This window comes from Rhamphochromis longiceps, linkage group LG16, assembly GCF_057381845.1.
Source record: "Rhamphochromis longiceps isolate RC_006_pf linkage group LG16, R_longiceps_female_GT1.1, whole genome shotgun sequence".
NCBI lineage: Eukaryota > Metazoa > Chordata > Actinopteri > Cichliformes > Cichlidae > Rhamphochromis > Rhamphochromis longiceps.
Genome location: NC_140572.1, coordinates 11,712,240 through 11,724,345, shown reverse-complemented (window position 1 = coordinate 11,724,345; position 12,106 = coordinate 11,712,240). Strand labels below are relative to the sequence as shown.

General features: G+C 41.1%; 1 protein-coding gene across 1 annotated transcript; it reads left to right on the top strand.

Annotated features, from left to right (window-relative positions):
* Positions 1-9,662: 9,662 nt before the first annotated feature.
* LOC146650700 (ADP-ribosylation factor-like protein 4C) lies at positions 9,663-11,339 on the top strand. The gene has a single exon (XM_085384788.1). The coding sequence runs from the start codon at positions 10,115-10,117 to the stop codon at positions 10,691-10,693; it is 579 nt and encodes a 192-aa protein (XP_085240914.1). The 5' UTR covers positions 9,663-10,114; the 3' UTR covers positions 10,694-11,339.
* Positions 11,340-12,106: the final 767 nt, after the last annotated feature.

The window sequence follows — 12,106 nt, the reverse complement described above, 5'->3', positions numbered from 1 at the left end:
AGCTGTGACTAGCTTGGGAGGTGCAAAAGTCCTAAATATTCTCAGAGTTTGGTTTTACAGTGGAGAGTTTCACTAAATTTAAAAGGGAGCTCATATCATACACATGAGTGTAGAGACATTTCCTGATATGCTCCCTTGGCAGAGCTTTGAATAAAACCTGACATGCCCACGAGTCATTTAGCACGATTTCGCAGTCAAACACCTCTCTTACATCAGTCATCTTTTATGGCAGCTGCAGTCTGATTGTCTACAGCCTTTCTGACAAAACCAGACAAAGAAGAAACGTTTCAAACACCAGCGTCATTAAAAATGGCTGGAAGTGATAGCCATAGCCTTTGAAGCTGATCTGACATGTTTTACCATGTCTTCATGGACACGGATCCTGTTTCATGTTTGTCCTTGAGAAAAAGTCCAACATTCATTTTATCTTTATTATTCTTTCATAAGTTCGTTACTACGCGTCTGTTTGCAAAGTGGTAGTTATAACTGTGAGGCAGCTCCACATCATTCATTTGAAAACATTCATTCTCTGTATGCTGCTTCTACCCATGTGACCCACTTTGAGCCTTTTATGCGAATGTTTAATATCCTCTCGCAAATCAAAGTTATGTTTAGTAGAAACACAAGCATCAAATTAACATAACTCTGCGGAGCTGTAGCCGGTCTGCAGGAGAATTTTGACACACCCATGAAACACTAGATAAACATACCAAGATAGATACAAAGTAGCCCATCAACTCCCACCGAGAACATGAAAGTGTTTCTGAAAAACATTTCTAATGAAGTGAAAAAAATCATGATTTTTAACATTAGGTGCATACACATGTGGGCCCTTTGGATGAAAATCCTCTTTTACTTAAAAACAAGTAAGTATGTGCTATAAATTCCAATGTGATCAATAGATTCCTGTCAGGGTCCGCTGAGAGTGTGAAAGGCAGCTGGCTCAGAGAGTCTACTGAATAAAATCATGTCTGGAAACAGAAACAACATGAGAGAAGTCCAGCTAGCTTAGCTGGCTATAAGAGTTCAACCCACAATACCAACTTACTGCTTCACTGTCATTTATACTACACTGGAGCTTTCTACAACAATATTCAAAGAAAAACATTTTAACACAACAGCTATTTAGAAACAATTTGATGTTATGTATTTTATTAGTTTTTACTTAGATTTTAAATAGTAATATTTTTAAATTTTTTATATCTTTGATATCTATCTATCTATCTATCTATCTATCACACACACACACACACACACACACACACACATACGTGTGTGTGTGTGTGTGTGTGTGTGTGTGTGTGTGTGTGTGTGTGTGTGTGTGTGTGTGTGTGTGTCAGATAAAGATGTGTATTTTGTGCCCTTAGTTTAAAAGAATAGAAACAATGTGGGTGTATTATCTGTATGTAAACACTAACAATGGTCAGTGCTCCTGCACAGCAGGGTGACTTTGTTTTCTCATGTGTGGGTGCTGGTTTAATGGCTCCACTGTGCTCCTGTGAAGATAACGATATCCAGCAACAGGAGAGCAGATATATCCTGACTGTCATTTCAGTTTTTTGAGAGGCTGCAAAATAGAGTTTATTTACCTCCAGTATACTCCTGGTGATAATGTCCCAGGAAATAAATCAGGCTTCAGGGAACACATGCAGTCAGCAGAGGGCTCTACCACATACAGTAAAATGACAAAGCTTGTGTGTATGATTTGTGTATGTGTGAGTAATGTGTGTGCATTTAGAGAGAAGAGGAGAGGTGGAGGGCGGAGCGCTTCTCCTGCAGGTATCCTCTCTAGAATACAAAATGAAGGGGCTGGAAAACGTGTATGCACATGTTCCCTGGCTCTTCTAACATTTAATGTCCGTTTCGTGGAACTGTGTGATGTGTGTGTCCGTGTTTTGAGCCACCTTTATTTAAAGCTGCTGATTATGAGTACCCTGGGCAAGAGGACACTTTATTTTGGTGACTTTTAAATATGAACTATTTACTCTTCCACAATCACTAAGTTGCTCTGACCACCAGAGCCTCTCTGACCTATGACAAATTTACCCATTCTGTAGTCCAGCTATGTTACATCCAGGCTAATAAATTGGTGAAAATGCACTAAAATAAAGATTAAGCAACATTTTACTTGATATTCATGTCACATCTCTTGAGTCAAATATGTTTCATATGAAATATAGATATATGACAGCTGACTATAGAAGGAAACCTCTTCACAAGTTTTATTGTTGGACTTTGCCATCTAGTGGAAGAAGTCTGTACTGCACATTGTTATAAAATAGTATATTATAAAAAGCGGCATTCTGTTTCTTTTAAGATTTTTTTAAACTACCTGTTAGGCATATTGGTATACATATAGATTTATCAGAGAACCTTTTTGCTACAGCATGTTTACACAGGCTATTACAGGCCTGTACACATATGAGTTACAGTAAGCATAGCTACAGGTCTTACATAAGTGCTCAGATTCTATTAAAAATTGGATGACTGACAGTCTTCTTCAGCTTAATGAAGAAAAAACAGAGGTCCTTGTTTGTGTCCCCAGACAGATTTGTGCCAAAGGTAATGGACACTGTAGGCCCCCCTTTGCCACATTTACTAAATCTTCTATCAGAAACCGTTGGGGGCAACTTTTTAAGCAGCGTTCCTTTTAGATGATCGTGTTAAATCTCTGGCTCACTCTTGCTTTTTTCTCTTAACACATCTGTTAAGAGTGTGTGTAACACATATCACACTCTGAATTAGAAATTGCTGTTCATGCCTTTATTTCATCTTGTCTGGATTACTGTAATTCCTTGTTCTCTTGTCTTGACTAACCCTCCTTGGAACATCAGCAAATTGTTCAGAACGAAAATGCAAGACTTTTAACAAAGTCTTCTAAGTACTCTCATGTCACACCCTTGAACATCCAGACGCAGGTCCTTGAGGTCTTGTGATCAGGGTCGGCTGGCTGTGTATCTTACAAGGCTGAAAATTAAGGAGAACAGAGGTTTTGTCCAGATTCTGGAACTTTCCCCATTTGAGCCTGAGATCTGTGGACCACATAGTGAAAAACACATCTTTTAAAACTTGTTTTGATGTAACAATTGCAATGATAATTGTAATAATTCTTCTTTAGAATTTCTTGTTGTAGAGCACTTTGTGATATTTCTTGAAAGATGCTATGTCAATAAAACTGATGTGACAAGCTACTGTAAATCAAGGGAGCAGCTGAAAATTGTTGTTAAGATGTAACGGGGGTGGGCAGGGTTTTGTCCACAGGGGGGAAACAGTTTTTGGAGAGCAGTGTCAGTGTTTTTTTGCACATGCCCAAGTTCGGTTGTTACATCCTGTGAGGCTGTGGGCATGGTGTTGTCCTCTCCCTCTCTTCCTCCTTCTCTGTGCCCCTGCCTTCTCCTTTAGGACGCACCTGCTGCTCATCCGCCCTCGTTTACCACCAATTACCCTCCAGAGGTGATATAAGCTGGAGGAGCGCAGTGCGGGTGTGGGTGAGGATTCTGGTGGATTTCCTCTGTGCTGGTCAGTGTGTGATTCTGGTCTAGGTGTGGAAAAGGCCTGGTGGGGTGGGTGTGTGTGTGTGTGTGTGTGTGAGTGAGAGAGAGATTATAATAAAGATTTATTTTGTGTTAAACACCTCTGCCTGGCATCCTATTCATTCCAATCCGGATCCAATTGTTACTGTCCCCCACCTTCTTCGCCTAGCTTTTATGTGGGGACGTAACATCGGCAAATAAAGAAATGACTGAGGTCTTCCTTATTGCACAGGATATCACAATTGTTTTTTTGTTGGGTTTTTTTTTTTTTTGCACTGTAGTGACACTCCTTACCACACGGTGGCGGTAATGCATCATGGGCCACATATGTGTCTGCCGGGACACAAAGCAGGGTAGCCAACATGCATACAAGTGGCCAGCGTCATTACATTTATACTTGTGCTGGTGCATTATATGTTAAGTACCTTGTGGTTGTGTCAAAGTGCTATATAACAATAGTTGGAGTGGTTACGTTTCTAAGAGGTGCACGGCAGGTTATGCCCCCCTGAAACCCTACAATGTAACGTATACAGGAGGGGTTTCTGGTGTTCTGGCAAAAATTGACTGTGGGAAAACTAGTGAGAGATGTGTCATGAGTGAATGACGTAGCTGAGTCAGGAATTTTAGTCTAAAAGAAGTTAATTACTAGAACTCTGCACAGGAATGAACTGTGGGGTTCCCGACCAGGGGCGATTCTAGGATCAGAGCTTTGGGGGTGGTGAGCACCCAGAGAGCTGCCCAGCCAGGCAAGCTAAACCTGTCTCTGTCAGTCCCTGCATCCTTAAATGTTGTCCCAAGTTCTCTCTGACTGTCTCCTTGGTGCATTTAAACCCCTGTTCCTCCCTGTCCTCATCATCTGTTGTCTTCAACTCCGTTATCAGTCATCATAATTTTACCATCTCTGTGCACGTCTGCAAATTTCTTTATTAAATCATAAGATTCTTAAATTCATCAAGTCTCTCTGTGCCTGGGTCCTCGGCACAAAACATGACATCACTGTTTTGTGCATTTTAACACAATTTAATCCCACAATTGTGAAAGAAAAGCAAAACACTTTTTCAAAAAGTCTGTAACAAAACCATCAAATCTGATAAAGATTATTTAAATGCTGCCAAAGAAGAATGGATTGGAATAGAAAAAATACATTTCCTAACCTTAATTACTGGAGGAGAATAATGAATGATGCTCATAGTGAGTAAAAACTGAGTGCATTTTTTGGACAGATTCACTTTTAATGTGTATGTATAATATAATACAGATACATAAAAAAACACTCCCAAAACAGAATAAATTATTACAAATAAATTATTACAAAATATTAATAAAAACTATAAAAATTGAGGCAACTTTGCCTGTCGTAGAATGTGAACAATGTATGAAAAAATCTTTATTGCAGATACTAATTTTACTAATTTAATAATAATAATTTTGTGTTGTAAGATTTATGACTTTCATGTATTCATAGTGGTGCTTGGGAGAGCTTGACATTTTTATCAGGTGGTACACACTGTAAAAAGTTTGAGAAACACTGATAAGTGTATGTGTGCTTTTGGAAAACATTTAAAGCTGCTGTACAGAATCTTTGAAACAAGCTTAAAACATGTTTAGAATATAAACAGAGCATCTGCTTCTCTTTACAGCTCCTCACTCCACCAGGGCTGTTTGGCACTTTCTGATAGTGTGCAAATGTGACGTATGTACTGCACCAGTCATACAGACAACTGGACGGTCCAAAAGTTGGCCTACCTATTACTGACTGAGGTTTCAGTAGAGTTGTGGCTGAACCACATAAAAATATATCATTAATTGTAATCTCCCCAATTATAATGTTATGTTGGAATGTTGTTAAAGAGGGTCAAAAATGTTTCAAACCAGTTTGTTTAGCAGATTCTGTACAGCAGCTTTAATATAGGGAGAACACAACTTCCAGATTATATGAGTTTTTTTCTCTTTGTCAGTTTAACAGTTTCTGTTGTGCCTGTCACTGTTCCCTGTCTGTTTTCTTACCTGGTTCTTCCTGACCTTGCCCTTTCTCCTCATGTTCCCCTCTTTCCTCTCTCCCTCTTTGGACTGACAATCATACACAAATAGATTGTATTCAATTAGATGAAAAATTACATTAATATGAAAAAAATTATATTAAGATCACTAACAAAAAGTCCCCTCTCAGTGTACTTTCAACCAAAAGGCAGATAACCAAAGCACATGAACATCTAATACAAGATATAAATATTGAAACACTGATCCAACATTATTCTTGATTGACGGATCATTTGATTTTACACTTTTACCTGAATGTGGCTCCTTTTTTTGAAAAAACGTCCTCATATCCATTATGAACCTGGCTGTCTCTCTGTGTACACACACACACACACACACACACACACACACACACACACACACACACACACACACACACAACCGGAGTTATAAGGTTAATGGGCATTCAGTCAGTCAGTTAGTTAGTATCCATTTCAAACAGGACAATTTAAAGTTTTAGATTTTAAATAGGCTGTATACATTTCAATGGGAGCAACAGGACGGTCAAATGTCGCTGAATTTACTACAGAGCAGGACGGATTGTAGGGTAGCAAACATTGTCGGAAAATTTTCAACACTGCAGGTTACCTGGTGTAATGTTTTTCAGCTAAAAAGAAACATGGCCTGACTCCTACCTAATTATATAAAGAGTAACTGAAGGTTAAATGTAGCTAATATGTCCTGTTTTAAGCCAGGCACTTACACCTCCACTCTGCTGAGTCTCAGCCACCATTGCTGTAGCAGCAAGAGCGCTAGAGCCAGAGCAGGGGAGAGCCGAGCTGGAACAAAGCATTTTGGGAGCGAGGGTTATCTATACTGTTGTTGTTAAAATGTTACGTCTCAAACAAGTACAGTACTGTATGCTTTTTATATTTTTAGTAGTGTGTCACACAAACAGCAAATATTGTCAAAAAAGTAAGAAAACTTTTTTGTAAGAAAGTAAGAAAACTTTTTTGTAAGAAAGTAAGAAAACTTTTGGGGGTGCTTTTCCCCTCCCTCTCCCCTCCAGAGAGGGGAGAGGGAGGGGAAACAGGAAACAGGAGGACAAAGGAGGGGGGAACAACTAAGCTGTAGTGCCTCTTCACCTCACTGTACAATACCTTGTGCAATACTTTTTGTAAATAGTCAACAGTGCAATAGACTCAATACTTGAAATGTGCAATTCACTTGTATTTTTATTTTTTATTCCTATTTATTCTATTTATCCCCTTTGTATATTTTATTTATATTTGTCTCTGTATTTATATGTGTGTGTGTGTGTGTGTGTGTGTGTGTGTGTGTGTGTGTGTGTGTGTGTGTGTGTGTGTGTATATATATATAACAATTCTGTAACTGTAACTTCGGTCGGTGCTGTGCTTTTTGGAAGTCGAATTTCCCAGAGGAACCCACCCGAGGGATTAATAAAGTTCTATCTTATCTTATCTTATCTTATCTTATCTTATCTTATCTTATCTTATCTTATTCAAAATCGCCCTGTTCCCGACCAAGAAAATCTAAATTTCTGCAGAAGAGAGACCTTCAAGCCAGACTGAAGTATGGTAAGGACAACCTGGAGAAAGATCACTTATACTGGAAGTTCTCCCTTTGGTCAGATGAGCTGAAAGTAGAGCTTACTGGTCACACTGCTTATATTTGGAAAAAGCAAGGAGAGGAGTACAACCCAAAGAACACCGTCCCTACACTAAAGCACGGTGGAGGGAGTATTACAAGATATCACAGCAAAGCTTGTAATACACATGCCGGTCCACTGTGTCCATTTCATGCTTTGCCTCTCAAAAACCTTAAATGTAAGTTGCAGTAGGCTGCAGTAACAGCAGAGGTGTCATGGTCCTGGGTCATTTTGACCCAGCGTTCTTAGTTTTCTTGTGTTTTTGTATTTTGTTCTCTATTTATTCTATGGTTCCTAGGTTGTTTAGTTTATTAGAATTCCCCTCATTTCTTTATCCCGTGTCCCCCTCCACGTATCTGAGTTCCCGTGCCTCGTTTCTCCTCCTTGTGTTTTATTCCATGTTTTCCCCAGCCCGTTTTGTCTGTTCTCCCCATGTTCTCTCCTCCCCTCCTGTCTGCGCCTCTGTGTACTTTCTGTTTTACTTTGACAGTCTCCCGTCAGTATGCGTCATGTTGTGTTTGCTCCTGCCCTGTCATGTTATGATTATCTGTGTCAGCTGTGTGTTCCCTCGTTAACCCTCTGCGTATTTATGTCCGCGTCTCCCTCAGTTCTATGTTGCGTTCTCCTTGATCGCTGTGCGTGATTCACCCTGTGTCTCCTGGTGCACATTGTAATTAGTTTTTCCCAGTTTAGTTTAGTGTTGTTTGTATGATCTGCTTTTGGGTCGTTTGGGTCCATCCTGCCTGCCACACAGCCGAATCATGACAAGAGGGAGATACTTTATTTCAAACCAGCATGAAAATAATCACAGGAAGGTGTTAAAGCAAACATTATTAAAATATTTACACGTATGCACATATTAGCACATATTAACCTTAATCGTTTATGTAATCTCCATTTCCTGCTTTGAAGAAGCAAAGCAGGAAATGGACACAGTGGACCGACAGGTCTATACTTTGCTGTGATGCTGAGTTGAGTATTATGCTGTGAGGATTCTTCAGTGTGTCTGGAACTGGGAATCTCGTCAAGGTGGAAGGATCATAAAGAGAGGACTATGTGAAGATTTTAAAAGAAGACCTCAAGCAGTCAGCAGCAAAACTGGGTCTGGCTCGACAGCGACCTGAAATACATTTCTCCTGGTGAAGAACTACCTCCAGAAGACCAAAGGGAACGTTATTGACTGGCCTGCACAAACCTCTACAGCACAGAAGGAGGGCCTGGAGGGGTCAGTGATGAACATGAGGTTATGCAGAAATCAAACTGCACCCACGAAACCAGGGAGACTGAAAGCAATAACACATGTTATAATACTTTTGTTCATGTTAAGTGATAATGGCATTAAATGGCAGGTCATTAAGTGTAAATATGCAATACTTCAATTTGCGATTTTGTCATTTTAAGTAAACAAACAAAGAAAAAACTATAATTTTCCACGAAACCATGGCACAGATCCTTCAAAGGAGGGTCAAAGTCATTTCAAACTGATGTGCATAACAGCAAACAGCACAGCTCGTTTGTGCTCACACTCTTAACCCAAAGGTTCAAGTACAAGTGATGATAAAAGGGCTTCCTGTGAGCAGTCTAGTCCTGTAAGTGACACAGAGGTGACCTAGGTCTCTGTGTGAGTAAGACTTCCTCCTTTTAGGGTGGAGCCTTATGGAGGCCAGTGTTTGAGACCAGGTGTAAGAAAATGTGTTCTTATTCTGTTTTCTGAAAGCAATGCAGCAGACTATAACTATGTTCACTCACTTACACCTCTGATGTCATGGAACATCATCAAATTTCAAGAAATGAACAGATGACAGATTAATAACTACTGTTGTATTGTTTATTTTTTCAAGATCACGTTTAAAGAAGACATTTTTAATGTCAGTGAGACTTTTTAGCTGGACAAATAAATAAATTCTATATAAAAGTGACCTTTCCAAAAACTTCTAGCAGCTTCTACTTTGTGATGGGAAAGCTGTTTGTGGCTCAACATGACTTGTATGGAGTATGTTTCACATATTAGAGCCAACAAGTCATTTACACGAGCTTAAATACGGGCAACCTTTATTATTTATTTTACACAACAGGAAATCTTTATTAACGTGAGACTGAAAGGTTTCCTTTCAGCTTTTGCATGCCTCCTGTGCCTCCTGTGTTTCACCAGAAGGTGGCGCACCTGACTATGACTGTTTCCATGCGATTACTAAACTACGCCCAGTTTCTTTAACATGTTAACGCCGTTGATCTGCACACCTTCCTGTTTCATTCCATCCATTTCTGCCTGTTTGTGTTTCTTTCAGTCAGCCTGATAATTCAAATAAAACAAAGCTTCATGCACAAACACTCCTCCACGGCTCTATGAACGCTGGCTGTGCATGTTTGTCAGTCTCGCGTGTCTATAGTAACCCGATCGCCGCAGAGGCTCGCCCTCTCATTGGCGCATGTCCCGGGTGGGTGGAGCGTAGCGGGGCGCTTCTGATTTGTCCGCCTCACACAGCCTCACAAAACCACGGCCACGGAGAGCGTTGCGGGTGTAGGAGTGTTCTCCAGGAGTGAGTGAATTAAACGGTGGATGTTATTTTCTTCCGCACAGGTGCGGACCGCGGAGCTGTTTGTGCGCAATTTCCAGAGAGATCGTTGGGCTGTTCGGTGTCATCCTTGTTGTCTCTGGAGTGTTCTTACAGCGCAGCTTTCCTTCGTCGCCAAATGGATGCGAGTGTGTGAGGAGAATACTAATGAACGGAGCTCTGCGTCCTCTGCTGCTGCTGCTGAGGGCCACAGCAGAGCTCATCGGTCATCCACAGCGCACCGGGGCTTCTCCGCTCTCCACTATCCCAACCTAAGGATTTTTTTAACCCGTGAAGTGGAAGGCTCTGAGCTTTAGGACTGTTTTCTTCCCCTTGAATCGGGAGATAAAACCAGCAGCTGCAGAATAAATGCCATAATGGGCAACAGCGTTTCCAGCATCTCTGCCTTCCAGTCTCTTCACATCGTCATGCTGGGTTTGGACTCTGCTGGGAAGACCACGGTTCTTTACAGACTTAAATTTAATGAATTTGTCAACACGGTCCCCACGATCGGCTTCAACACGGAGAAGATCAAGCTGAGCAACTGCACTGCGAAGGGCATCAGTTGTCATTTCTGGGACGTGGGGGGGCAGGAGAAGCTGAGGCCCCTGTGGAAGTCCTACAGCCGCTGCACTGACGGAATCATATACGTCGTGGACTCGGTAGATGTGGACAGGTTGGAGGAGGCCAAGACTGAACTGCACAAAGTCACCAAGTTTGCGGAGAACCAGGGCACGCCGCTGCTGGTCATCGCCAACAAGCAGGACCTGCCCAAATCCCTCCCGGTGGCGGATATCGAGAAGCAGCTGGCCCTGCACGAGCTCACCCCCTCCACCACTTACCACATCCAACCTGCCTGCGCTATAATAGGCGAGGGGCTTCACGAGGGCATGGACAAGCTGTATGAGATGATTCTGAAAAGAAGGAAATCCTTAAAGCAGAAAAAGAAGCGGTAACAGCCGCCGGACATTACTGCAAGGAGTTCGGGTTTTACCAGTATTGCCCTTAACAGTGACTTTTTTTTTTCATTTTTGGAATAAAGCTGTTCAGCCACTGAAGTCCTGCTCAGATGCTTTTGCGGGCAAGAGTATGTAGGACAGAAAACACACAAGGATAACCAAAATCAAAACAGGAAACTTGACTGGGCTGTTTGGAGCTGCAGCACTGACAGAGAGAGAGAGGAACAGATAAACAGGCTGGCCCATTTATCTGTGGCTTTATCTCAGACTTTGAACACGCTTTAACTGAAGCTTTGGCTCACCCTGGACTCTTTTTTTTATTATTATTATTTCCACCCACAGGACATCTTTGTGGAAACGAGTTTGATTTTGCACGTGGCTCGGGTCACTCGTGCCCCTGCTCTTTCTGTCTTGAACACAGACATCTGTAGGATCAAGGTTTGATCTTGACTGCTTTTGGAGCATTGAAGTAGCCTTTCCTCTGCGTGGTGGACAGAAGACAGAGTCCACTACTTTGCACTTTTCATTTGCTAACAGACAGTAGAGAACTACACTGTATTATTAGAGGAGCAGTTTCAGGTGATTCATGTACTAAGAAGCCAAAATTGAAGTATTTTGTATATTAAAAAGATTTTAAATCAAAGTTTTGGGTCACGTTCTTCATTTACACACTGCTGAGAAGTAGAGGTGATGTGGAGGTTACGGTGGCAGCAGGATGTGTGGTGGGGAGAAAAAAAGGCGGACATGACTGCTGACAGTAAGTCAGAGATAGTGATTTCTTCATCAAGATACAATCACAGGTGGGGGTCAACGATAAGTCCGGGGTCACAGAGTTCAGGCAGAAGCTAATAACAGCCTGACCTCAGATCTTTGTTTTAATCATCTGCACATGAAATAAATGTTTGGAGGAAAGCCGGAGCTCGTTTGTGAAATTTATGGATCTGCATTGCGGTGCTCTGTTTACAGCAGCAAGCGGTGATCAAATTAGGCTAATGTGCCCTAGGACGGTATAGATTTCTGTCCCAAATATTTCACATCACTCTGTAACTAATATGGGCATTTATCTTGTAGTTTATTTAAATATTTCCTCATCATACAAGTCACAAATTGTGGGTGGATGTGAGGTATTTGGGCTAAACTGTTTGAAAGTAACTGTTTATATAACTGATTAATCTGCTCATTATAAAAATACTTTGCTCATAAAATGTCCACCACATTCAAAGAAATATCTTCATATATGTGTAATTCTTCTGGATATATCTAATAGCTGCTGTAGAAAAACTCATGTTTGAACACCTGTGATCGGTAACCGGAAGTACTGAGTGTAAAGAAGAGCAGAGCACACAGGAGAAGAGGTGCTTTTTGCAGAGAAACGTTCTGAAGACCAGGCCACCTTTTTACAGTGCTGTG